At 39.1% G+C, this 25000-nt stretch overlaps 2 protein-coding genes and 1 non-coding gene across 5 annotated transcripts in view; 2 read left to right on the forward strand and 1 right to left on the reverse strand.

Annotated features, from left to right (window-relative positions):
- Positions 1-2478, forward strand: part of LOC138050510 (high affinity cationic amino acid transporter 1-like) — a 3507-nt gene extending 1029 nt beyond the window's left edge. The window contains exons 1-2 of the mRNA XM_068896838.1: positions 1-965; positions 1639-2478. The exon at positions 1-965 is cut by the window's left edge and continues 1029 nt beyond it. Of these exons, the coding sequence (XP_068752939.1) occupies positions 1-965; positions 1639-1850 (1177 nt within the window). The 3' untranslated portion in view covers positions 1851-2478. The remainder of the gene's footprint in view (positions 966-1638) is intronic.
- A 10598-nt stretch (positions 2479-13076) lies between these two features.
- Positions 13077-25000, reverse strand: part of LOC138052142 (cationic amino acid transporter 2-like) — a 31238-nt gene continuing 19314 nt past the window's right edge. For 2 of the 3 annotated variants that reach the window (XM_068898519.1, XM_068898518.1), the window contains exons 3-4: positions 23008-23630; positions 13077-16496 (exon numbers count right to left, since the gene is read on the reverse strand). In XM_068898519.1, the coding sequence (XP_068754620.1) occupies positions 16375-16496; positions 23008-23630 (745 nt within the window). In that variant the 3' untranslated portion in view covers positions 13077-16374. Of the gene's footprint in view, positions 16497-17060; positions 18733-23007; positions 23631-25000 lie in introns of those variants that run through there. The other variant, XM_068898520.1, reaches the window with a different exon arrangement.
- On the forward strand, positions 21114-21241 carry LOC138054723 (U6atac minor spliceosomal RNA). The gene has a single exon (XR_011133375.1). It is a non-coding gene; the product is annotated as a U6atac minor spliceosomal RNA (small nuclear RNA).

The raw sequence follows: 25000 nt of genomic DNA on the forward strand, positions 1-25000 counted from the left end.
TGTGTTTGTGTGTTATTTTGGAGTGTCTGCAATAGTAACGCTAATTGTGCCTTTTGATCAACTGGACAAGCTGTCCCCAATACCAAATGCGTTCGCTCAGAGAGGCTTTCCCCTTGCTAAGTACATTATAGGCGTTGGAGCTGTTTGTGGTCTTTCATCAAGCCTTTTAGGCTCTCAGTTCCCTTTACCGAGGATCATATATGCTATGGCCTCAGACGGTTTACTGTTTAAGTTCTTCGCCAATGTGAATCCAAGGACTGAGGTCCCTGTTTTGGCCACTGTGTATCCTGGTCTTCTAACAGCAGTCATTGCTTTATTGTTTGACTTAAACGAACTGGTTGAGATGATGTCCATAGGGACGTTACTTGCCTACACACTTGTTTCGCTCTGTGTTTTGATTCTGCGATATCAACCCAGTATTCCGAATGACACGTCAATTGAACTGTGGCATTTAAAGAACTCCGAGAGATATGAACAATTTTCAATGTACGACCCCTCGCCAGAGGACTTTGAAATTTCTACAACTGGAATCTTGTTGACCGAATTTATCACAAAAAGCGATCAATCTCGTGACTACGATTCACTGCAAATGAAAAAAGGAACTTCAAACCAACATCGACCAGATGACCCCAGGAGGGGTCCCACAGCAGAAAGCTTTCGTATAGTGAATTGGGCAGTAGCATTACTATTCGTATCTTTTGTCGGACTCTGCAGTGCTACAGTGTATGGATTTGAAGCTGTAAAAAGACACAGTCATGTCATGATATTGTTTGTAGTGATTTTTGCAGTTTTGAGCATGTTTGCTATAATCGTGATCTTACTACAGCCTCAGAACACAACCAAGATATCATTCAAGGCACCATTGGTACCAGCTCTGCCCATACTCGCCGTTTTTTTCAATGTTTTCCTAATGCTGAAATTGTCCAGATTGACATGGATTCGCTTTGGGGTCTGGATGGGTTTAGGTTAGTCATATATAAAATTTAGCAAAGTTCAATCAGTATAAAGACAAAATATATCTTCAGTTATAGACAACTGAATAATTGGTGGGTGCCTCAGTCTGAGGCTGAATATGACGCTCAATACCAAAGATATGTAATGACTCAAATGTACGACTGTACCACAGCTTTCTCATGATTGGCCAGTTTAAAAAACACCCGAGAAAACGATTGTGTGTGTTTCCTTCTGAAAATAAAGAGATTAGTTTACTCGGAGGAGCTATATCATGCTTGGAAAAACGTTCTTCGAATGACAACTGATGTTCCCTTTCCGGCATTTGTGATTTTCTTTTCATCTTGTGCAAAGCGCAGGAATTTTAATTTACAAAGCTCTGAGTCACAGGTGACGGTTTTCAAAGCAAGGCCTAAATCCCAGTATTCTTATTTCGGGAAAATCCGAGATAATCTATATCTTTACTGTATCTCGTCCGCTCGAGATTTTGTTGAGATTTCTGGAAAACATCTAGAAGATTAGTCAAGATTATTACTTGATTATTACCGAGATGCGGTCGAAAAACTACTTTCAATGGTACTGAACATGAACAAAAACCACAGTTAAACGCAGTCAAACCCCTTAAGTCGACCCAAGGGGTAAAATACTTGCGCGATATATAGTTCTAACCGTCTCTTTTCTTTCTAGGTATGTTATTATATTTTGGATATAGCGTTTGGAACAGCCAAGAACGGCAACAAATGTCCCCTCTCTTGGAGCAGAAGATATTTGACAGACAAGTTCTTCTTGCAGATGATCCAGACGTTATTGACTTTGGCTATGAAATGGAGACAATTCCTGCACATAGGGACAATTCGGCTAATCTTTCACCAATTGCGTTTAAATGGGACAGTTTGTAAACTTTATTTAAATGTACTTCCCCAACAGAGCCAAAACTGAGAAATAAGCCAGTTTACAATTCAATTCACAAACTATAAGTTCATGTCGATGATTATGAAGGCAATCAAATTGGCATTTACTTAAAAGTGCACACAAGAGTTTATACAGCTCAGACTGCCCAAATTATTTAAAACTAGAAATCGAAACTTACGCTCCAGCAAGGGTATACAGCTTGATCGCCAATACATTTCAAGATGAAGCTGCTAATTTATTCAATAACCTTCCCCTTTCCTTAAGAAACTGCATGGACCCAATCTAATTTTTTAAGGAGACAAAGAAATTGCTACAAGATAAAGCCAGGTCCTGGTTATATATTTTTTTCTTTGTAAATATCAATTATTTAACGTTTTTAACCTAGTCTTTTCTAAGTTTGTTTTAATTGTAATTAACTTTAGTTAGATATTAACGGATGAAGAGACACCACTTGGAAATGCTGTCAATAAAATCATTATTATTATTATTATTATTATTATTATTATTATTATTATTATTAATGAGGGTTTTAAAAGGCGTCAGCCCAAGCACTTCCAACCACTTCTGGAAAGGAGCGGGTCTGTCAACTAAAAAATAAACAAAAATAAAATTTACTTTTAAACATTTTATTACAGACCTAAGTCAATGACAACATTAACGTAAAAAAAATAATGGCAACTGGAAAAAAGGAATACTTAACATAACTTGGCATAGGCTGGAAAAACAAAAATTATAGTCACCGTGTGCCCTCGTTCTCATGCCTTTCATGTATTTGTTACAGGTTGAAATTAAATTGAGGTTAAAATGATTTCGACCTAGGTCATTTTGTTTTAAACTTGTTTGAAAACAAATTCACCAAGGTTAAAATGTTTCAATCCAGTTTTTTATCAATTGTCTAAAAAAGGGTTTTCCCTTTGTTAGGGGATGTAATAAAAAAATTGGAGCCTGCATTTTAAGGAGGTTACAAAAGAATGCAACAAAAAAAAAAAGGAAAACACCTTATCTCCCTAATCTACCTCTTTCTCTGTTGCTACTTACAATCTTAAAGACTTACCTCATTTTGCTTTTCATGCCACTCGTGAGATTCGAAGCTCGCACCATTATACGTCTGCCCTTACGTGTCCACTGCATTTACCGCTATGCCATCTGGTTAACAACTGAAATTTTTCTACCAAAGAATTTAAGCCATTTCCAAGCCCCCGCGATAACTCCAATTTCGCACGTGCGTAAATGACTTGATGGAGAAAATATAGCTTATCATCCGTTATGGCTACCGATGAACCTACCTACGAACTCTGAGTCCTTTTTTTGAACTAGCTTACGCAATCCACAAAATGTATAACCAGCGAAACAATATCATTTATAGTTGGTGAATTGTATGAAGAACCTAAAGGATGGCTAAAGAGCAAAAATGCTTAGATCTGTCCGGTCCAACAAAAGGGAAAATTGTCTGCAAGAATGCCGGGGCTCTTGATGGGCAACAGTGACAAAAGAAATGTTGTTCTGGAAAAGGAATTGCATAGAAGATCTCAGAAGCACATTCAGCTGCATGTCACTGATGTTACAGGTAAATTTAACATTCAGGTTTAAATGATTTCAACATAGCTAATTTTTATTTTAAACTAGCTTGAAATTGAAAGTAGGAAACATTAACAAAAAGTCCATCGATTGTTAGCAAGTACGTGTATATTGGTAAGTAAATCAGTGCTGGAAGTAAGGGGATGTGGTTAACGTACGTTAATCATAAGTTAGTCAGTAAGAACGCCTTTGGTTGTTATTAAGTCTAAGCACTGGTTTTAAATTGTTAGCATTAAGGTTGGGGTTAGGAATACTGTGCATGATAACCGATTCTGCTTTTTTTATCACAGAGCAGTAGAAAAACCGAACCTTGCTGAATAAGAATTACCTTCATGTGACTTTGTTTTTTTTTATTTTTCTGGTTTTTGGAAGGAAAAAGACATCAGAAAATTGACTTTTTATAGGGTAGATTATTGAATGATGTACAGTTACTTGCACAAACGAAGTTCACTAGAAAACCCCTTAGTGGTTATGGGTACTTGAACAATATCTCAAATTCAAAGTTTTTTTCTGGTAGTTCACAAAGTTTGTAACCTTTATTAAACAGTCATTACTTGTATGTAGTTGAACAATGAGAAGTCATTTCCTTGTTTTTGCAACTCTTGTACATGTGTTACTCTGGTCAAGTGCTTTTTTGCATGTGGCAGTGAAGCTTATTGCTTTAGTTGTGTCTAATGACAAATTCATGTCTTCTGTAATTTGTAGTCTGTTTTGTGCAATCAATAATTCCAAATTTGATTACAACTTTCATAAACCCATGTTCTTTTTCAGTTACTTCGCCAAGTGTTTTTGGGTGTAATGGACTTTTGTCCACTTTATTAATTTTTATTTTGACAAGTTGTTGACTTGGAATGAAAAAGTATTAGGTTTGCATATTGTCATTTTGTTCTTTGTGTGTTTCTTGCTTTTACCTGTTGAGATGTCTTTATCTCCTTTGTTGACTTGACAAGTGAACAACAAGCAAGTTTAGGTGTAGCTTCTGCATCCACATCTTCATATTCGTCTTCTTCTTCTTCTTCTTCTTCTTCTTCTTCTTCTTCTTCTTCTTCTTCTTCTTCTTCTTCTTCTTCTTCTTCTTCTTCCATGGTAAAATGTTAATCCTGTTTCTTACTGGGGTTACTTTGTAATTCCTTTCCGTGGTGATATTCCAAATACCAATTCAATACCTCTTTGTTTTGTTGCTTCGCATTCCACAATGTTCACTTTTTAAGCAATTACCCCTAGAACCTAACACCAATGATCTCATGATTTGTTTCTTTTCTTTTAAGATATTTCCGATGTTTTCCTTTACTGTTTGATTGTTCCTTTCCATCAAACTTTGAGTTGATAGTTTTCTGGGAGCTCCATGAAGTTGAGTGATGCCGTTGTTCTTGCAGAATAGGGACATCAGAGAATTCTTAAATTCCCGTCCATTGCCAGACTGAGTATTTATTTTCATATACTTGTCCATCTTGTCTCTCCCATTGTGCGCCATATTCGAGTGGGCTTGGCAAAGAACTTGGTGTAGTTGACACGTTTGAACAATTTCCTTTCCGTTCTTGGATACGAGATGCGTCCGTAAAGCATACACTGGGTTGCCTGTGGTACGTGTTACAGAAAATCAGAAGGCACTGAATTGTGTGGTATTGAACTACAGCATTCCAGTCTCTGAAGAATAACAAATAAAAGAGAAGCGAGAAACATTGGCTTCTGCGCTTACATGTTGATAATTTTCAAGTTCCCTCACAACTTCTTTTCACCACAAGTGTACCCTCTGAGCATCTGACAGCTTTGTAATACCAAAATGCACTGAAGTTAATTCCTCTATCCGGCGGGGTTAGTTTCTGGATGGGAGACCAAAACAATATACCCCTCACAAAACAGAAGCATCGGACCGAAAATACTATTACCGCTAACAAATGCGAACTCAGCAAGGTATAGATTTTGTTAGCTTGCTTTATGCAAAACAAGAACATCATTCTAAAACCTTATTCTACGCAAAAAGTAGGTTCTAGAGGTAATTTTGAGAGTGGAAATCAAGGTTACGCGGCAGATGGCAAATACAAACTCGCGATTTAATTTAGTTAACACACCAGAAAGACTATCAAGTTAAGCTCGCATATCATAAAACATGATGAATTCATAAAGGCCACCTTTTCCAGCGAACAATTTTTTGAAACAAACAACATATTTGCTGTTAGAGGTAAAAACCCCTCCTATTTCATTGCGTGCGTGAAGAGAAGAAACTCAATCGTGTCAAATGTGCGCAATATTGCAACAAACTAAATTTCAGGATCAAACCGTTTGCATCAAGAACCTTTTCCTTGAATAATGAAGCACAAAATACACGACAAGCTTTCTTTCAAATAATTCTTGGCTGTCACATTTCCAGTTATTTTTTTTACCTTAAGACTGTGCAGAGTTGATCACAGATCCACGTAAGGTGTTCGATTCGTTCTCTGTCTTTGTTGAACCCATAACTTACCAGAGAATTTTCCATTTGGTTTCAGTGTTCTACATAACAGCACACTTGGTAAAACTTATTTTAGAAATACAGCTCACTTTGATTTCGGCTCGACGGGCGACAGATTGTTGTCGAAGTCCATTACTCGTCGCTGTTGAGATTCCAGGTGTTGGTTTTTCAACGCCTGCTTAGTTTATCCAACTGACTTTCCATTATTGAGCTCCATAAGGGTGTATTTTGTTTATTAAGGATCCACTAAAACGCCATTCGCGTTACATGACTTTCGACGCCATTGCAGGCTAAGTTAATGATTCTCCTGTGTCCACCAGAGAAATCTACGCATTTCCACTATCCGCTCGATCCTAAGAAAATACGCGCAGAAGGCTCTATGCACAAAGACACCACTTACCAGGGGAGTGACAGGCAAGACTTTTACTGACACGGAAAATTAAAAAAAAAAAAAGGGAAAACAAACAAATCCCACCCACTTTCCGACTGCGATTGCCATACTGGCAACCCAGTAAATAGGGACTTTAAGATACGCCGACCACGGACTTCGGACTACGGACGGGGGGTGTTTGGGACTGGGACGAGACACGGTTTTCCCTTGAGCCACCGTCGCGAGCTCACGACGGTGAGTACTGATGCAAGTTTGCGTAGTCAACAAAGGCGACAACGGTGGGAAAGAAAGGTAGATGAAAAACCAAATTATTGTATCAAAATAAAGAGAATTATAGTTTTCTTTTTTCAATCAATAAGTATTTGTAGTGGTGTGATTTTCGTTTCGAGCAACGTTTTCGGCAGAATAATTTCGAAGAGTTTTGGCAGTCTCGATTTTGAATGAAAAGGGCAAATGGTGGAAACCATATACATTTTCGCTTAATTCTATCAAGTGAATAGATTCATTGTTGTCACTTTATATACTGCCTCAGTACTTTAGCCAGTATGCATTTAGGGCTTACTTTCGGTCTCGAGATTCGGTTTGATGAAATATTTTGCCTGAATTTTGATGATCCCCTGAACTCATCTTGCTCGATTGGCCGGTGGAAATTGCGTGCTTTTAAAACTTAAGCGATTTGCAAACTCTTCCTGTTTTACTAATCATGTAATAGGCTGTTCTTGTGAAGCCAAAAGTCGAATAATTTATCATGTCGGATTTCCTCAGCTCAATTTTGCTTGTAAAGGCTAGCACTGCAATTTTTGTTGATTCAGAGATATTCTACAAAAACATTGGGCGACGTTTAAGGTTCCAGAAAGCAAAATAACCCTATTTATTGACGACAACTTTTACAACGATTCAGTGAAGTGGTTACAAGCACGTAATGAAGACAGCAAGGACAGAACTGACAAATCTGACAAGTCAAGACATAGCAATTATCAAAGAAAAGGATGGAAACTGGAGGCTGGCAAAACATTAGGGACTTTAAGATACTCCGACTACAGACTACGGACTACCATTGGACGCTTGTTCCCCAAGTCTAGAGCACTGGATCCAGTACGGGGCTGATGGCGTGAAAGTTGGCGGACAACAGACTACCTGCTACGGTCAAAGCAGCAGTGTTAGCCATTTTACTAACCGTACAGGGCCACGCATTGCGCACAAGTAAACTTTCACATAATTTACTATGACCGAGAAGAGTCTGGGCCCTCTTGCACCACGAGAAAAGTATTTGCTATTAAAATTAATGACAACTGCTTGTCCAAGTCCAGTGTGGTTTAACGGTTAGTTACGGCGAAGGACGCTCTACTGAGCGATGTCAGAGGTGCCCGGTTCAGATCTCAGACTAAGTCATGAAAAACTTACCAATATGCACGCACGTACATGCTAATAACTGATGGATATTTGTTGATGTTTACTACTTTCAATTTAAACCTAGGTTAAAATCATTTTAACCTAAATTTAAATTTAATGTGTAACATATTCACCATAATTAACTTGGAACAGTCAACGAGAAACAATTCAGTTATTTATGAGACCACTAACACCAACTTGAATTTTGAATAACATCCTCCTTGTTGTCTTCGACATTTAATTTACTCCTAAACTTATTATGAGATCCCATGACGAAGAAAACATTCATCTCTTCATTTCGGCTTCTAAGTAATAGCAATACATATGACGCCTTTAGTAAGCAGTTTTTTTATTTTTTATCAAATACCCTTGGCACTAAAGAATCTTCTTGTCTATCGGTGTCTCCCTTGGAAGGCAATCTTATGTACCTACAAGTTTTTAGCTCTTCATAAATCTTGGACAATGCAGCCTGCCTCTGCTCCACCAGCAACTGATGGCCTTCCCTTTGTTTTGGCGTAGTAACCATCTCATTTAAAAACATGTTCACAGTGGAAACTTTACTGAAGGCTTTCGACCATTTAAGCTTCACTCCCGTGTATGCAAGGTCTTTGTCTTTTGCATTAATTCTTGGGTGTTATCCCTTTAGCTTGTGACCAACAAGACATTCCTGTGAGGTTCAAGGTAATGTAAGGTAAACTGAATTAAATTGAAGTAGGGTGGAGTTGAAGTTGACAGAAGTGGAGCTCGAGGAGACAAGGAGGTGGGGTGGAGAACAGGGATTTGAGTGAAGAGGAGTGGAGAGAGTAGAGCCGGGTTGGAGCGGAGTTGAGGGAGTGGAATGGAATGGAATGGTGAGAGAAAGAAGATGGAGAGGGTGGAGTAGAGTGAAGTATCTGTATATTCTACTATGAACAAAACCCAATTGATCCGGAGAACCAACATGTCGGTTCCATTTTTTTTTTGTTTCTCCGCATTCTCACCTTATCTTCTTTAGCGCTTCGTGCCGGATGAGAAGAACACGAGCCTGAGCTAAGGTTTTGGCTTGTTTCTGAGATTGCATTCTTCGAAGTCTGGTTTCTTTGGATCCGCTCATCGCCTTGTTGAGTTAAAGATTCCGTGCATTCAGCGAACAAATTTTCAAAAGCACCATTGTTTTTACAATCGTCTCCTTGTGTTCGTGTGGGACCGTAAACGGTAATGGTTTCAGTATTAACTCCGGATCCAGAGGTATCGTTTAAAGCCCATCGCTGCCTGTTCGGAGCTTTAATTCGCCGCTTTACAATGGGATCCATGTAACCGACGGCATCTTTGCGGAGGATGGTCTCTTCCGCGGAGCTGACAGAGAGCAGATAGATATCATGTATCCCTTTACCATGACTTGCCTCAATATTTTCTTTTGGAGACTCTTGATTCTGAAAAACTGGAGTAAAAATATCTTCGGGCTTTAAGAAATTTATAGGGCTTGAATTCCGGTTTGAGGTACTGCGAGGAAGAAGTAAGTTTCTTCTTGATATTTCTTCTCTTTCTGATAACGCCATACTGGAGGCGTCAACTTGTCTGCCAGCTGCAATATTGCAGTCATTGACAAAAATAGCGTTGCCTCTCTCGAGACAAGTATGAATTTGGGTATCCTTTTTGGAACCAATGAAGTTATCGTGTCCTCTCTCTTTTTCAGAACAATTTCTCTCTCTTATCGAAAGTGGATCAGATGACAGCAAAGTAGGAAACAGCTTTCCGTTTCCAGTTTGTCGTTTAACATAAGAATTAGCGTGTTTCCTTTTTAACACTTCGGTAATAAATACCATTCCAGCGTCACTAGGATTTCTCATGATACCCTTACTCTTTGGCTCTTCATTTTCAAGGATTGGTTTGTTGCCTGGTGACGTCATTTCCTCCTTCAAGAAAGCTCTCCGATAGACAAAAGGTTGGCATTTGATCTTTGACGTTTGAGGCATGAGTTCTTGTGGCAAAGTATTCTTTCCTGAAGATATTTTTGAAATCCTAGAGCAGATTGAAAACAAATCATGTTTGTGAGATAAGGCACTATAGCAACTGGCGTTTTGTGCAAAGAATGCCCAAAATTTATTATATCAACTTCTTTAAGGTTGAGTAGCGGACCACGCCATGCTACAAATTTTGTGTCAATCGCTAACTAAAATTCAATGTTATCAGTAACACGTACGAGTTTTGCATTCTTTACCCTTATCCGGGTGTATTTGCTTTTTGTTATGACTAGCTCATTTTCCTGTCTTTGACTCTGGTGAATGACTAAATTAATAACTTTGGGCGGTTTGATTTTCGACACTTAATAAAAAACCCTTTGACTAGATGCTGCCATTTAAGGTACAGTAATAGCATGCAACTCAATTTGAAAACCAAGGACAGCAACAATCTTTGAAGAAAAGGGAAAGAAAGGTAACGCTTGCATGCATACTGATTTAGCCGTGTTTCTCAGGCACTGTTCCAGCCTCAAAACAACACCAAACTTGATCTAATAACAAATGTTGAGGCCTTCTTCTTGACAATGTTGATTATCCCTCTGGTGAGAATATGGGCGTGACATGGGTCAAGCAGGGCCAAAAGCCAAGACTTGCAAAGGGAGAACCTTCGGACTTTATTACAAAATATAATAAAATCAGGTCTCCCAAACACCGTCAAGTGGATAAACTTGAAATATTTAGTGAACTCTTTAAATCAAATAGAGATTACTTTTCTAACCCTCTTATTGGCTGGGTGCATCCTTCGTTAGCTGAACTGGACGTTTTGTTTGCCTCTGTCGACGAATAACGGGACTTTAACATCTGTCTTCTTTTATTTGTGAACCAAACTTTACCCTGTGAAGGTAAAGAAGTGAATAAACGCAAGATGAACCAGTGTAGGCCACTGAAACTCTTCTACGAAACGTAAGTAATAACAACTTTATTTAAGTGCCAATGGATTTAGCACTAAAGCACTAATTGGGGACAAATCAAATAGTGGTTTTTGTGGAAAGGGGAAACCCGGAGTACCCGGAGAAAAACCTCTCGGTGCAGAGAAAAGAACCAACAGACTCCACCTTACCAGGTGGCGTTTCAACAGAAGTAACTGTGTAGAATACGGCCAATGAACTAACTATCAAAGGGTAACTTGTGTTTCTATAATTCTCGGAAAACCCAACTGAGAATTCGCCATAAACGTGGAAATAGGATCCACTCAAGAAAAGTGAAAATTCTCTGACCAGGGATGTACTACCGACTGAACACAACGTTCAAACTGTGGGTCAGATTATAAATCTCCATTTAGCCTTCTCTGATTATCGCTGGTTAGCTTCTTGGCATTGCTTGGAAATAGGCATATGGTCTTCCCGTTAAGAACGACTTAAGAAAACCGGGTGGCCGAATATTCTGAGGCTTAGTAGCCTCCTTCAGCCACTTGAAGTTTTTTTTTCCATTTCGTTTATTATTCATTAGCCCTGACAAAAAAATTTACCTCGACCACTTTAAGACCCGATACGGGATACGATTTGCTATCCGAGCTGGTAAAATGTTTGCTTTAAATTATCCGAAACTTTAAGGTAGCCACATTTCCTACTTTGAACTGGCCCTGTTTTTTGATTTTAAAAAAACTGCACTTATTTGTTGACAAAAGTAACTTTAAGATCTACGACGGCGAGATCGACGAAAACGTCACCTCAAAGTATAACTTTGCAATATCGTAAGGTTTTTGGGGATTCTGGGTTCGGAATTAGCCTATTTCGTAAAGCGTCGTTCAATGTGTTGAAGTATCCTAAAAATAAATTGGTTTGTTGTTTTGTGGTGATCTCGTTGAAGACTGAGTCATTGATCTAAACTTTCCCGCACGACGGAAACAGAAGGACGGTTTTATCAGCAGATTTGACTTGAATATTTGCCCATCAAGATTCTATTCCCAAAATACAAAGTTGAAATACCGCTGTTCACATGACGAAATGGAAATTCAATTATTCAAAGTTTGAATCCAGGACTTAGTTGCCTGGTTGGAAAGAATTAATTCAGGAACATTTGTGTAGGCACGCGTTAAATTGACCCCTATGAAGAAGACGAGAACTAAGATTTCGGCAACCGGCGAATGGAAGGGGGCACTACACTTTTCATTGCCTGAACGCCTGATACTGAGAAAAATCTAAGGGTAAAAGAACACTATCAAATGCAGGGTGCATCTTCAACCAGGGGCGAAATATAAAAGCTAATAAAGCTACAAACCTCCAAACGAGCCGCTCTCGAGCTCTCATTAGCAATAACTCTTCCCAGTGCCAAATTTCCAAGTCTTACTTCTTGCGTAAGTTTCAAAAGTCTGGTGTCAGAACGATGTTTTCTCAGAAATCTTTTTTCTTGGAGCTCGAGCGAGCTAATTTTGTTCTTTAGAAGGCGCTCTTCCAACTGATTTCGAATTGAAGCCAAGAAATCCCGCGTTGATAATGATCCACTCGAGACACCGTAACTCATGATTCCTTAGGGCAAATATACTGAACAAAAGTACGAAGTTGGCCTTTACTTCCTTTCAATGTAACATCCGCGTAAACGGACATCATTCACAGCGGATTAAACTCGTTAACGATGCTTCTATTTTCCGTTTCATTTTATTGAGTCCTATGCGGTCTATTGTTTGAAATCGTCATCAATTGATTAAGATTTTGGCAATTATTGGTCTATTGTTTTTAGCCGTTTTGATTCAGAGCTGAAAAGGTGCTAAATTCATTAAAGTTCACATGTAGAAAGAAGGGTGCAAATGGTTCAAACTGGATTAATTGCAATATTGAAAACATAGGAGTCAAGCCCGTACACTTAAGCTTAAGGCCATGGCCTCAGACAACTTCTTGATTAGTTTATATCATGGAGTTCGTTGAATAAACTGTTTATTGCCAATTGTATGTTTAAATATAAGTAAAACTCGCCCCTTGATAAAAAAAAAAGGAACTAAAACAAAAAGCGCAAAAAGAAAAAGAACAAAAAACACACAAATGGAAAATTTGTGAAGTTCTAACACCGAGAGAAACCTCTTTGAATGATTCACTTTATCAACCCCGCCTTAACCGGAGATTAATAGGTAAATCAACAAATGTGAATAACATGGGATAAATTACATTTTAAGAAATTTATAATCAAGATAAATGAGCGTCTTTTGTGCATAGTGTACATCTACAATCCGGCAACTGAATGACTTTCCTGTCCAAGAGGGCAACAATTTAAAAAGACAACTGGATATTACCGTATGTCTTTACAGTCGAAACAAGTGCATCCGTGAAAGAGAAAAAAAAATTAGTTCAGAGGAAAGGTTTCTGAATGCGTCTTGATATGAACCACTTCAATTTATCTAGCTTAAATACACGGTGTATTTCAGTCGAATTATACAAGGTAGCTATAGAACACAGACAACCAGAGATGACCGCGACAATTCTTCTTTATTCATATGGTAAGGCTACTCTTATTTTACCGATGTGCGGCAATGTGGACTAAAGTCCTTTCTCTCGACCAAATTGTACTTGGTTCATTCGCGGAGTATCTTTTCGTGATCTTACGGGCCGAAATTGGCCGAAATAATACTGCCCTTTTGAGGCTGCGTTCGCTCTTCAGTAATTTCCTTTAGGAATTTAACGTGGTACTATGATCAAAAAGTCCCTCTCCTTTTTTTCTTCAAATTTTGAAAGTGTGTTTGCTCAACACCTGCCTGACAAAATCTTGTGCTTTGATTTTTATCCAAAGGCTGTTTACTTCGAGTGTAAGTTTTGGATTTCACGGTCCGCCATTACTCATGTTCAAAACTGACCAACTGGACCTCAGAGGGTTGGATCTTGGGAAACATGACATCATCCACTAAATAGCTTAAAATGTCAGCGTTTAAACGCAGTTTATTATGTATAAAAAACATGAGTTTAAAAATCTGAAAGCCCGAATCTCCCTGGCCTGCGGACACAGATGTATTTCTGGGGAAGAGAAACGTCTGCCGGAAATATCTCTGTATTCGCAGGCTAGAAACTCCAGGTGATTCATATTAATTGCGTCGCGTACAAACGCATTGCATTCTTAAACTAGTGAGTCTTTCAAGTCATGTTCTCCTCGATCCAGCTCCCTCAAGACCATTAAATAGGAAAATTCCAGTTAAAATAAACAAGTGTCTTTTTGAAATCAAGGCTTAAAACTTGGATCACTTATTGTTTAGTTAACATAGTTTTGAAATTCAAAGGAAAATAAGATTTGATTTTTTTTCATAGTACCACTTTAAGGGGTTATGCCACAATACTTTGGGATGTTTTGGGGAAATCGTTTGTAAATCTCCGCTCTTAATGCAGTTTTATATATTCCCTTGGCTCATGAATTATCTTTACACAAGAGAGGATAGGTGGAGAGAACACATTCCCAGGCCCCATGGTAGTTTTTTCAATCTGTTTCTATCAACCAAGTCTCTCCCTCAATTGAAGGATCAATGTCTTCCAAGTGAAGAATTATCGTTCATTTTGGACACTGAAAACTTGATAGGGATCATGGGAAATGAATATATTTCTTTTCAAAGCCGAACCCGAATGTCTGAACTCGCAGGACTCGAACCTGGGAACACATCACTAACAGCAAGGAAGTTATTTTTTATTAAAGTCAATAATTCTTTCTTTTAAATGTGCCGCTGTAAACGTGTATTAACCCCCGCAAAGAAGCAAGCTTACACGGTGAAAAATTTTGGTTACCAAACTTCAAGAGAAAGCTAACCATTTTAAAATCAAGCTTCGGACTCAACCATTATTCAGCAATGATTTTATATATATGCTAATTAGTTTTCGTAAATAATCGGCACATTTTCTAGTCAGAATTAACTGAAGTGAGTGTAGTGTAACGTGAAGTGCTAGATTGTTATCCCATGGGAACCATGTGAGCGTTAGCCCTACTGATGGAACTGGGCCCACACAAGGACAGAGAAAAACTCTGACCAAGGTGGGAATTGAACCCACGACCTTCGGGTTAGATCTCCGCCGCTCCACCGACCGAGCCACAAGGTCAGACGGGAGCAGGCCGTGGGAACTGACTTCGACTAGTCAGTGGGTGCTCCGGGTTCAAATCCTGTCCAGGGGCTGCTTTTACTTTTTTTCTTTTTATTTGCTACCACAAGTCCTGGGACAGAGTGATCAAAATGGAGGGTAATACTTTATTTGAGGAAGAGATCGTGTTGTCTCGTCATGCTTTGAAAGTTATTTTGGTCCCGTGTCCATTGAGCAATTGCAACTAGCCAGTCAGGTGTCTCCCTTAAACTGCACCTAAATTCAAATATTTTTCGTTCCTAATATAAATCTCCCCATCCAGTGAAAACATATCTTACAATTGTTACACAGAATTTCTCTTTTTCTGTGCACTGCAAGCCACGTAAACTTGGCAGAACAAGAAGTAATTTGGACCCACGACCTTGATGTGAGAGGAACGGGTCTATTCTCGATTTTACGTCACAAACTACTTTGCATTCCTGTTTTCAAAGAAATGTTGCATTGAAAAGCAGTTTGTGACGTCAAATCTGGAATAGACTCATACCTCTCACATCACGGTCGCAGGTCCAAATTACTGCTGGTTTTGATAACTTCGCACGTTTTGCCCGGCGAATAAAAAGCGACATTGTGAGGTAAGAATGGTAAAACATGTTTGCTTTAGGTGGGGAGATTAATAATATATATGAAAAATATTTGAGTATGGTGCACTTTAAAATAGCCGCGCATCATGACCACGGCTAAATTACATTGAAAAAAATTATCATTGGAAGAGGTCCATGTATGGTGGATGTGTTTTCTCCCATCGTCCTCTCTTGCGTTACATCACAAACAAGAAAAAAATAATTTTCATCCCAGTGAGTTTCGTAAATCTCGTCCCCAGAGCTCTCCGGTTCTTTGGTCACGTGGTCGGTGAAACGGAGGTGGAAGAAAAAGTCAGCGACTGCTGTGTTCTGGTTGTTTCCCCTCTCAATGTGATCATATCCGATCAAATAGAGAAGTTCAAAGAATGAGGTGTAGGCGCTTAAGGTCAAAGCAATAATCAAGATGCTTTTCTGTTTCTCGATGACAGAGTAAAATTTGTCTATGGACACTTTTAAGATCGTTTTTTAAAAACAGAGTTTTAGCCGTGATGATTAATGAGACGCATTTCATTACACAATGGTAAGAACTAAATGTAAAGAATAACACCTCATGTTTTTACAACGTTTTGTGGTACGTTGGAGAGTTCCTTCCCCAGCGATTGGAAATGATATCGTTACAGTGGATGGACTAATTTCGTGGAAACTTGTACAAGCTTTTTTCAGCGTGGTCGCCATATTTCACTTTTTATCAGCCGATGAAAAAAAATAATTTTTTAGGTGTGACCAGAGCCCTCTGTTTCGTCGAACACATGATTCAAAGAAACGGAGGGCTCTAAAGACAAGAATAAAATTTACTCAAATAAAATCCCTTTCAATCTTTTTCCTTTATGTCTATCCATGCATCTTTTCAAGTTTGTTGTAATTTTTAAAGTTGTTTTGCAGTATTTAGTGGTGAATGCGATATTTTATTCTTTGGTTTGGTCCTTTCGCGTGTCACTAACGTATGTTTAATACTAACGTCAGTTTTTTGGTTGTAACTAAAACTCAAGACTTCATTTACAGTCCTCGACCTCACATAGCAAGAAGTATCTCTTGTGGATCAGATGAAAACTTTTTATGTTTTATCCTCCTGTTACTCTCCTTGATCATTTTTTTTGCTGTCCATTTGCTGTAAGGGTACATAACCTTCTTGTTCGCTCTGCCTCTTGCCTTCCACACTGTGCCGGAGCCCGTAGAATATGTATATTGATAAACCTGTTTAAGAGAGAAATTAACAGGTTAGACACCCTAGGTAAGATATTTGAAATTTATACTTATTTCGATTTTTCGTCACCCTGAAGAGACTTTCAGATCTAGAGCGATATTTCACAGAGCCCCATCAGGTTTCAACGAATTTTGCACACTAAGGCATACGGTTATTTGCAACGGAAAACATTTCTTTTCAAACAGTTCCGTTCCAACACGAAACGAAAAGCACGTTCTTTAAAACACCTTTTTTGGTGCAAGATTAAAAAACCCGTGAGCTTTCGGCTTAGAGCACTTAAAACAACAACATTGAGCCGACGCAAGACTGTTTTGGTGGCGATCAGGTAAAATATGTTGGGGTTTTTTTTCTTTTTTCTTGCATTGTGAATGCATTGAGGCGTCACAAAATGGCAGCTAAAGTTTGTAGAATCTAGATAAAATTATTTGTGAGTGGTTGATCGTTTGGTTTGAAAAAGAAGAAAGCTAGTTGCAATCAGGGTCGCACACCAAGATACCGCGTCCTTGCGCACGCAGTGCGAGCCTAGGATGTCATTGTCAGCAGTACACTCTCACCTATTGCCATCCAAACCCCAAATCGCATCCAAGTGGCAGGATTAAGCTCCATCATAAGATATATGTTAATAAACATTGAAGCGAGAGGGAGACAAGGAACAAGCGGAACTTGAAATGGTAACAATGTTGAGCTCTTGGGTTGTAAGCTCAACAAAACAATAGCAGCTATGAAAACTATGACCAACAACCCCACCAGAAAGATTGCCCAAACTTCGCCTTGATACATTGGGATAAGGCCATTGATCAGAAAAGCACTAAAACAGAAAAAGTAAAAGAACAAGAACCAAATAATGCATTTTGAAATCTTTCCTGATCGCTCTGTTGGCTCTCGAAGAAGGTCTGTCGATCGACAGTCTTGGCTCGATTCTGAGTCTCCCTCGGTGCTACTCACAATTCCTATTGTTCCAGGTTGATATCGCAAAATAAGTACCGATGTAGACACAATTGTGTAAGCCTGAAGTGTCCCTATTGACATCATCTCTACAAGAGCCTGCAGCTCAAAGATCATTGCAAGAAAGCCAGCCAGAATCCCCGAGAAAATTGTTCCAACAAAGGGTACCTCGGTAGCTTTGCTAACACGGGCAAAACTCTTGAAAATGAGTCCATCGGAGGCCATAGCGTAGAGTAAACGCGGCAGCGGGAAAAGTCCGCCATTGATTGCAGCTGTCATTCCACAAAGCGCACCTACTGCAATGATGTACTTTGCAAAGTGTGCTCCTCGATGCTCAAAGGCTTTCGGTAATGCCGCCCCATAGTCTAACATGTTATAGGGCCATATTAATGTCACTGCAGCAGAAACGCCAAAATATGCAAAGAAACAAATGGACAACGCTAGCATTATAGATAATGGGATTGATTTACTTGGATTTTTTGCTTCTTCACCAGCTGTAGCAATGACATCAAAGCCAACGAAGGCAAAGAATGCCGTAGCGGACCCCGCAAGGACACCCGAAGGTCCATACGGCATGAAATCCGACCAGTACTGAGGTCTGGCTAAGATTATACCCATGATAATAATAAAAACAATGACAACAATATTTACGCAAGTCACCCCGAATATAAACACAGTAGACTTTTTTACACCAAACAGTTGAATAATCGTGAGGATTATAATAATTGCTGCTGCTAAGAAATCGGGATGGCCACCAAGTCCTTCCATTTGGATGGATCCAACATTTTCGAGAATCCAGGATCTAATTTTATCATGTACCATAGAATCGAAATATGCACTCCACGCTCGTCCAATAGCAGCAGCTCCTATCATATATTCCATCACCAGATTCCAGCCAATAATAAACGCGACTAACTCCCCTACAGTAACATAGCTGTAAACGTAAGCAGAGCCAGCTTTAGGTACACGTGCGCCGAACTCAGCGTAACACAATCCTGATAAAACCGATGCGATTCCAGCGATAAAAAATGATATCACCGTGGAGGGACCAGCAACATCGCGAGCTATTTCACAAGCGATGACATAAACACCAGCACCAAGCGTACAACCAACTCCTAAAGCGGTCAAATCAATCAGAGACAAACAACGAGCGAGTTTTGTGTCTGCTAAAGATGCTGGATCTATCCACTTCCGCCTCCAAAACTTCCAAAAGCAACGCATTTCTTCAAGGCTTAAATTCCATAATGTAGCTTGTTCTACTTTTCTTTTTTCCTCTTTAAAAAAAATGAAAAATCATCTTACAAAAAGCGGTTTTCCAGAGAAGAAAAATTTAGCGATGATTATAACCAACAGCGCATTTCTCGGCGATTACACGATGCGCCACGTACGTTCACCCTGCTGCGTATTACAGTGATCACATCCCAATTCTTTCAACTATTTCTGCGCTCAAGGACAATCTATTAAAGAGAATCTAACTTCAGATCAACAAATTTCAACCGTCGATTCTGGCCTTGCCCGCTACACTAAAATCGCGTAAGGAGTGTTTACACTTTGATCGTGTCTGTGAGGACAACCTGTTGTTTAGTTTCAGTTAAAAAAGCACCTAAACACCGGTTATAACAGGTGTTCTTACTGGTGAAAAAACACTGAAATGGAAAGAAGAGAATTCTTAATACTTCTAAATTGTGAAACTATCTATAGATAAAATGCCGTCGAATATGACAACGAAACAATTGGCTTAGTTTAAAAGCCTCTGCACGATTTTCATTGCGTGAAAAACCGTTTTTATCGCATTTATTTTAGAATTATTTTTATTCCTTTGCTTCAATGGGTTATTGATAGTTTAATAGTTTACTGCTTTTTCTGTCTGGGTAACAACTGCTTTGGGATACATTTCATGGGTAAGATTTGAAAGCAGCCCGTGCAGAAAACTTCGTAAAACTGAGAGCTACCACTGTCTGTTCGAGAATCTCAGTTACCTACCGCTCGGTGCAATATGAGGCAAATGCCGTATTTCCTCGAATAATCGCCCACGCCCTTATAAGCGCCCTCTCCCTAATAAGCGCCCACCCCGAGGCCATAATGTCAAACAAGCGCCCCTCTCGAATAAACGCCCCCCACACCCATCCCTCACTTCCTTAAATAGTAGTAAAACAAGGAAAACCTGTATATATTGCCACTTTATTTATAACTATATATACAGCGGAATCAGTACAGAAGAATAGTTTATTTTCCGTTAAGTCACTTCCAATTATTCGTATCTCCATGTGCTTGCAGAGTTCCTTTATGTGCGTTATCTGTTCGTTTAATTCTTGTCCTATTGGCGCGCTCTTGGTAAATGCCGTGAACATCCCAGGAACAACTAGGCATTCTCTAGTCTTCGTTGAAAAGAACACTTAATAAGCGCCCCCTCGATTAAACGCCCTCCTTCCAATAAGCGCCCCTCCCTCTAGCCGAAACTCTAGCAGGGCGCTTATTCGAGGAAATACAGTATCAACCACTTAAATGAAGCCACTCCAATTAATCTAGAACAGAATCTATCTAACAATTGCTTTAATGGTCAGTTTTTTATGTATTTGATTCATTGAAAAACGAACAATTGCAATCTGTGTAAAATGCTTTGAACTTTAATGCCACTGAAACATTTTCATGTGCATTCCTTTTGATTCAGAGGTATGGTATTGGTGTCATCATGCGATCGTTTGCTAGTCAAGATTCAAACATCCAACGAAGGGTCACATCAACCAAAACCAATCGAAATTTATAACGTTGAAATTAACGTGTTTAGAACAGATTGAAAATTTTGTCGTCAATATGTTTTTTGCGGTCACAAACAAGATGCGGAAAATTTTAAATATGGGAACAACTAAACAAGGTACACATTTTCTTTACTTTTGGTGCGCAAAATAAAAATGGATGCAATAAAATTAAATTTGGGGGGAAACAATATACAATTTTTTGTTGCGGGTACAAAACATTTTGATCAGCAGAGAGCTATTTAGGAGAAGACGCAGCTTTAATTTTATGTCGCGCAAAAAAAATAGCCATCATCAACGAAATCTTGGGTACCTTTTTGCCTTGGACTGTTGGTTTCACAGTCAGTCTAGAGATTGAAAATAAGTATTCGCGTTCCCGCTGCTGTAACTGTAACTCTGTGCACTCTGTGCGGGCCTGATGTGAACACAATGTTGCGCAATATCCACGATTAAAGATTACAAGGAATTCTGATTTACGCCTTCATAAAAATAATGAGCAGAGAAAGCAATGAAGACAATGACTGTCTCCAAAATGATTGCAAAGCGACTGCCCATTTGAGATGATATTTATTTTAATGAAAATCAAAACTTTATAACGCAAAAGGCAGAGACAAAAGAAGGTACAAAGTACGACATTGACAAGAAACGGAGGGCATATTCTTTACATTTTATACTGCGCATGCGTAGAAGGAAAAGTGCAAAATAAAAAAAGGATATCTTTACATAAATACAAATAAGGAGCAATGATTTATAAATACAGTTTTCAATCAGTATAAGTACGCTTTCCGGTTTATTAAAAACTAGGACAATTCTCCAGTGTGAGAATGAGTAGAAATTGTGTTACCACAAGTGAAGGGTAAACATGTTTTTATCGCATAAAAACATGACAAACACATGTGTTAAGACGTGTTGTATGAGCCGAGAGAAGGTTAGCATCTCCCTCGATAAGGACGAGAAAAGTCTTCGGACTTTCAACCTACAACACATGGTTAAGGCTATGCCACCTACTTCGTGGCATCTAACCAATTTTTTTTAGAGAGTCCAACGTTCTTAGGAAGTCGTATGTTTCAAGAGGAGACCGCATGGTGCGGTGAAAGAGGTGTCCAATTGGGGAATCTTTGTTTACATTTTTTGCCACATTAGCATGAGCCCATCGTTTTCTAAACACCATCTAAAAAATAAGTACTGAATATTGAAAGCGCATTGCCTAATGAAACTTTGACGCTTCGAAAATTCGAAATTTGGCAAAAAAAAATGTATGGGCTCATTAGTGCTTTTGCCACCCAAGAATTTTCCAGTTTTTGATAACAAATAACTCGCTCGTTATCAAAGCCAAAACGCTTAAAATTGGGAATTAAACTAAGCTAAACGCTTACTTTTACCTTTCGAGGTCAATTTGTGCCTTTTGTGGCGCAAACCCGTATGTTAATGAGACAAAATGTAAACAGTGATAATGAGGTCAGCAAATCTATTTGCATGCGGTTGTGCCGGCTCAATATCCCGCTACTACAAATGGTTGGATTCGTCTGACATGCTCGATGCTAATATGGTTTGAAGATTTTTGAATGCAGCTTATAAAGTTATAATTCAAAGTCCTAACGTTCCACACTCCTGTCTATTGCCCTCATCAGGGGTTATCCAACGTTATCACAAGAGTCCCCTATTTATGTGTCACCAATAGGCCATTTACGAGTTCATGTCTGTCTCCTCTTCAAAGCGAGTCTAAGTGCGAATTTGTTGTTATGGTAATGAGTTCTACTTTACATATGAATGAAAACTAATTTTCATAAGAAAAACTTCGCACTTGAAATCGCTTTGAAGAGGAGGCAGACATGAACTCGGAAATAGCCTATTTGGTATTAAGGGAAAGGGTGCCCCTAATAATAGTTAACGTCCTTTTCTTTTAATAAGATGCAAATAGATGTAGGGTAAAACGCCATCATCATCACGGTTCAAAGGAGCGCGGGCGGCACTATGTCCCAATGTCAACCAGGCCCCAGTCTGCAAGGCCGTATAAGTTTATCCGATAAAAAAGTCACTATCCAACATTTTTAATCTGTGCAAAGATTTAAATATTTGATCGCGTAACTGTGAATATGCATACTCTAAGCACAAGGCGTGTTCGAAAATCCTTCTTTAAGTATTTTACATTCTGGATAGCGACTTATCCACTGGATAGTTATCCAACCTTTGAACAACCGTGGTCCGGTTGCAATGTGAACCTTAACAAGCGTAGGCTGGATTTGTCTTCGAAATTACCGAATTTAACACGGGCGCGTTTTCCAAATAGCCACCTATCAGTCAGGGTTTTCAACCATGATATGTTTCTAGCTTTGGTTTTGCACTTGAACAAAAGTATAAATTCAACAAGAATTAACCGGCACTGACGCGTTATATGGGCCCCAAAATCCAAAATTACACGATGTCAAAATAGTAGGTTAGCACTAGTTTCCAAAATGACCAACGAAATCTACTCCACTTTTTACTAAATTGGTGTTCACTAATTTATCGAGGCGAGATGCTGAGATATTCCATTCCTTTTAATAAAACTGAACTGATTCACCTTAACAATGTTCCTTGGTGCTTATGTCCGTTTTTCAGAATCTCAGAAGCTCTGAAAACCCGTTTCCATAGGAACTTCGTATCCGGTTCATTGTGGTTTTTCTTTGGGAAAAAACCGTGCGCTAGTCCCATGAAGAAAGGAAATGCTAAATAGTATAATTAAAAGGATATACTAAAAGCAAATGTCAAGCTTAGTCCCAAATACTTACAATGAGTGTAATGATAAAAAGTAACTCACCTATTGTCATCCAAACAGCAAACCGTATCCACGTCAGATACGACAGCTTCAGAATCAGGAATACATTGATAAATATTGAGAGCAAAGGGATTGCAGGTACACAAGGCACTTGAAACGGTAGGGGCGTCTTATTTTGGGGCTGACGCACAAGGAGCACTATGCTGGCAATCAGGAGAACACTTAATACAACAGCCAGAAGAATGGCCCATGATTGAGCCTTGAGAAGAGCCTCGCCTCCCCAAATTACGAAGATACTGGTGAAGAAAAACACAGCTAGGCTACAGTAGATTCCAAGAGCTGCACGACCAGCTGTTTCGAGGGTGGGACCATTAGTTTCGTTCATCAGTCGAGTATCTTCCTTTTCGTATTCGCCTTGAACTGAGTTGTCTTCAATGGTGGAAAATATGTCTTCTTCACCTTTAACAATGCCCACAGTGCCCGGCTGATAGCGGAGCAAGAGAACACACAAGGCCACTATCGTGTAGGCGAGTAGAGTACCAATAGACATCATTTCAACCAGAGCAGCAAGGTCGAATATCAAGGCAAGGAACGCCGCTAGTACGCCGGACAAGACAGTGGCAATAACTGGAATCTCTGTTTTAGGGTGCACTTTAGCTAGAAACCTGCAATGAGACATAGAAAATAAATTCTTTCCAATTTCAACAAGGGTCTATCCCTTTCATTCGCCAACTGATGGTAGTTTAGGATCATTTCCTCTGAAATTCCTAATGAAATAGAGATTAAAACTCATCGCAATTAGAAAAGCGACTATAGCAGTTGTATTAAAGCCTGGAAAATGAAAGCTTGAATGGAATTGGAAGCCATGATCATCCAGTGCGCTGCATTGATCGTCCAAGTAAGCCATGAAACCGGCTGGGAGCTGATCGATTGCGAGTTCACGTTTCATCCCGTAAGTCGTGAGTGAAATGATTTTAAAATATTAGAAATTTCATATATTCTAACTTTCATTACTTTCATGTCCATCCCACGGTTCAAACATACTAAGAAATAGAATTCACAATCTCCCACCTGGGTTGATAGCTCAGTTGCTAGGGTAGTGCAAAGCAATTGCACGTTTATTGGTTCCAATTCCATTCAAGCTTGCATTTGCCACGCTCGCATGACATATGACATATTATATGTTCTAGAAACAACAAATTCCAAGTTCCAAACAAACTGATTTCAATATGAAGGCCTTAATCAAGTTCAGAACTTGTAAACTTACTCTCGGTAAATATTATGGGTACAAGGCAATATTCAAATCCTTTCGACCACTACTTAAATCCGAACCAGGAAGTCCACTTATTATCGACTTTCGCAAAATCAGTCTTTGGGCCCGATTACATGACGAATTTCAGCCCGGGTTTTGAAAGACATCCTCTTGAAATGAAAGTTGCGATTACATGGAGAAGATTTCAACCCGGGCTGAAAATCCTAGCCCGGTTTCTGAAAGCGGGAGAGAAGGGGACCCTACAAATATAGCAAAAATAACAAATCAAGCATGGGACAGCAGCAAGAATAACAGTTCTTCAAGGCAGACAAGGGAAGGAGGCCCCACAAATATAACGAAAATAACAAAAATAACAAATTTAGCGAAAATATCAAATCAAGCAAGGGACAGCAGCAAGAATAACAATTCTTCAGGGCAGACATGGAAAGGAGGCCCCGCAAATATAACGAAAATAACAAAAATAACAAATTTAGCGAAAATATCAAATCAAGCAAGCGAGAGACACAAAAATAGCAGTTCTTTAAGACGGAAAAGGGAAGGGGGTCCCACAAATATTACGAAAATAGCAAAAATTGCAAAAATATCAAATGAAGCAAAGGACAGCAGCAAGAATAACAATTCTTCAAGGCAGACAAGGGAAGGCGGCCCTACAAACATAACGAAAATAACAAATTTAGCGACAATATCAAATCAAGCAAGCGGGAGAAACAATTGTCCTTTAGTCTCGTTATTTTTGCTATAATTGTAATTTTCGGTATTTTT

The sequence above is a fragment of the Montipora capricornis genome, chromosome 6 (assembly GCF_036669925.1).
Source record: "Montipora capricornis isolate CH-2021 chromosome 6, ASM3666992v2, whole genome shotgun sequence".
Taxonomy (NCBI): domain Eukaryota; kingdom Metazoa; phylum Cnidaria; class Anthozoa; order Scleractinia; family Acroporidae; genus Montipora; species Montipora capricornis.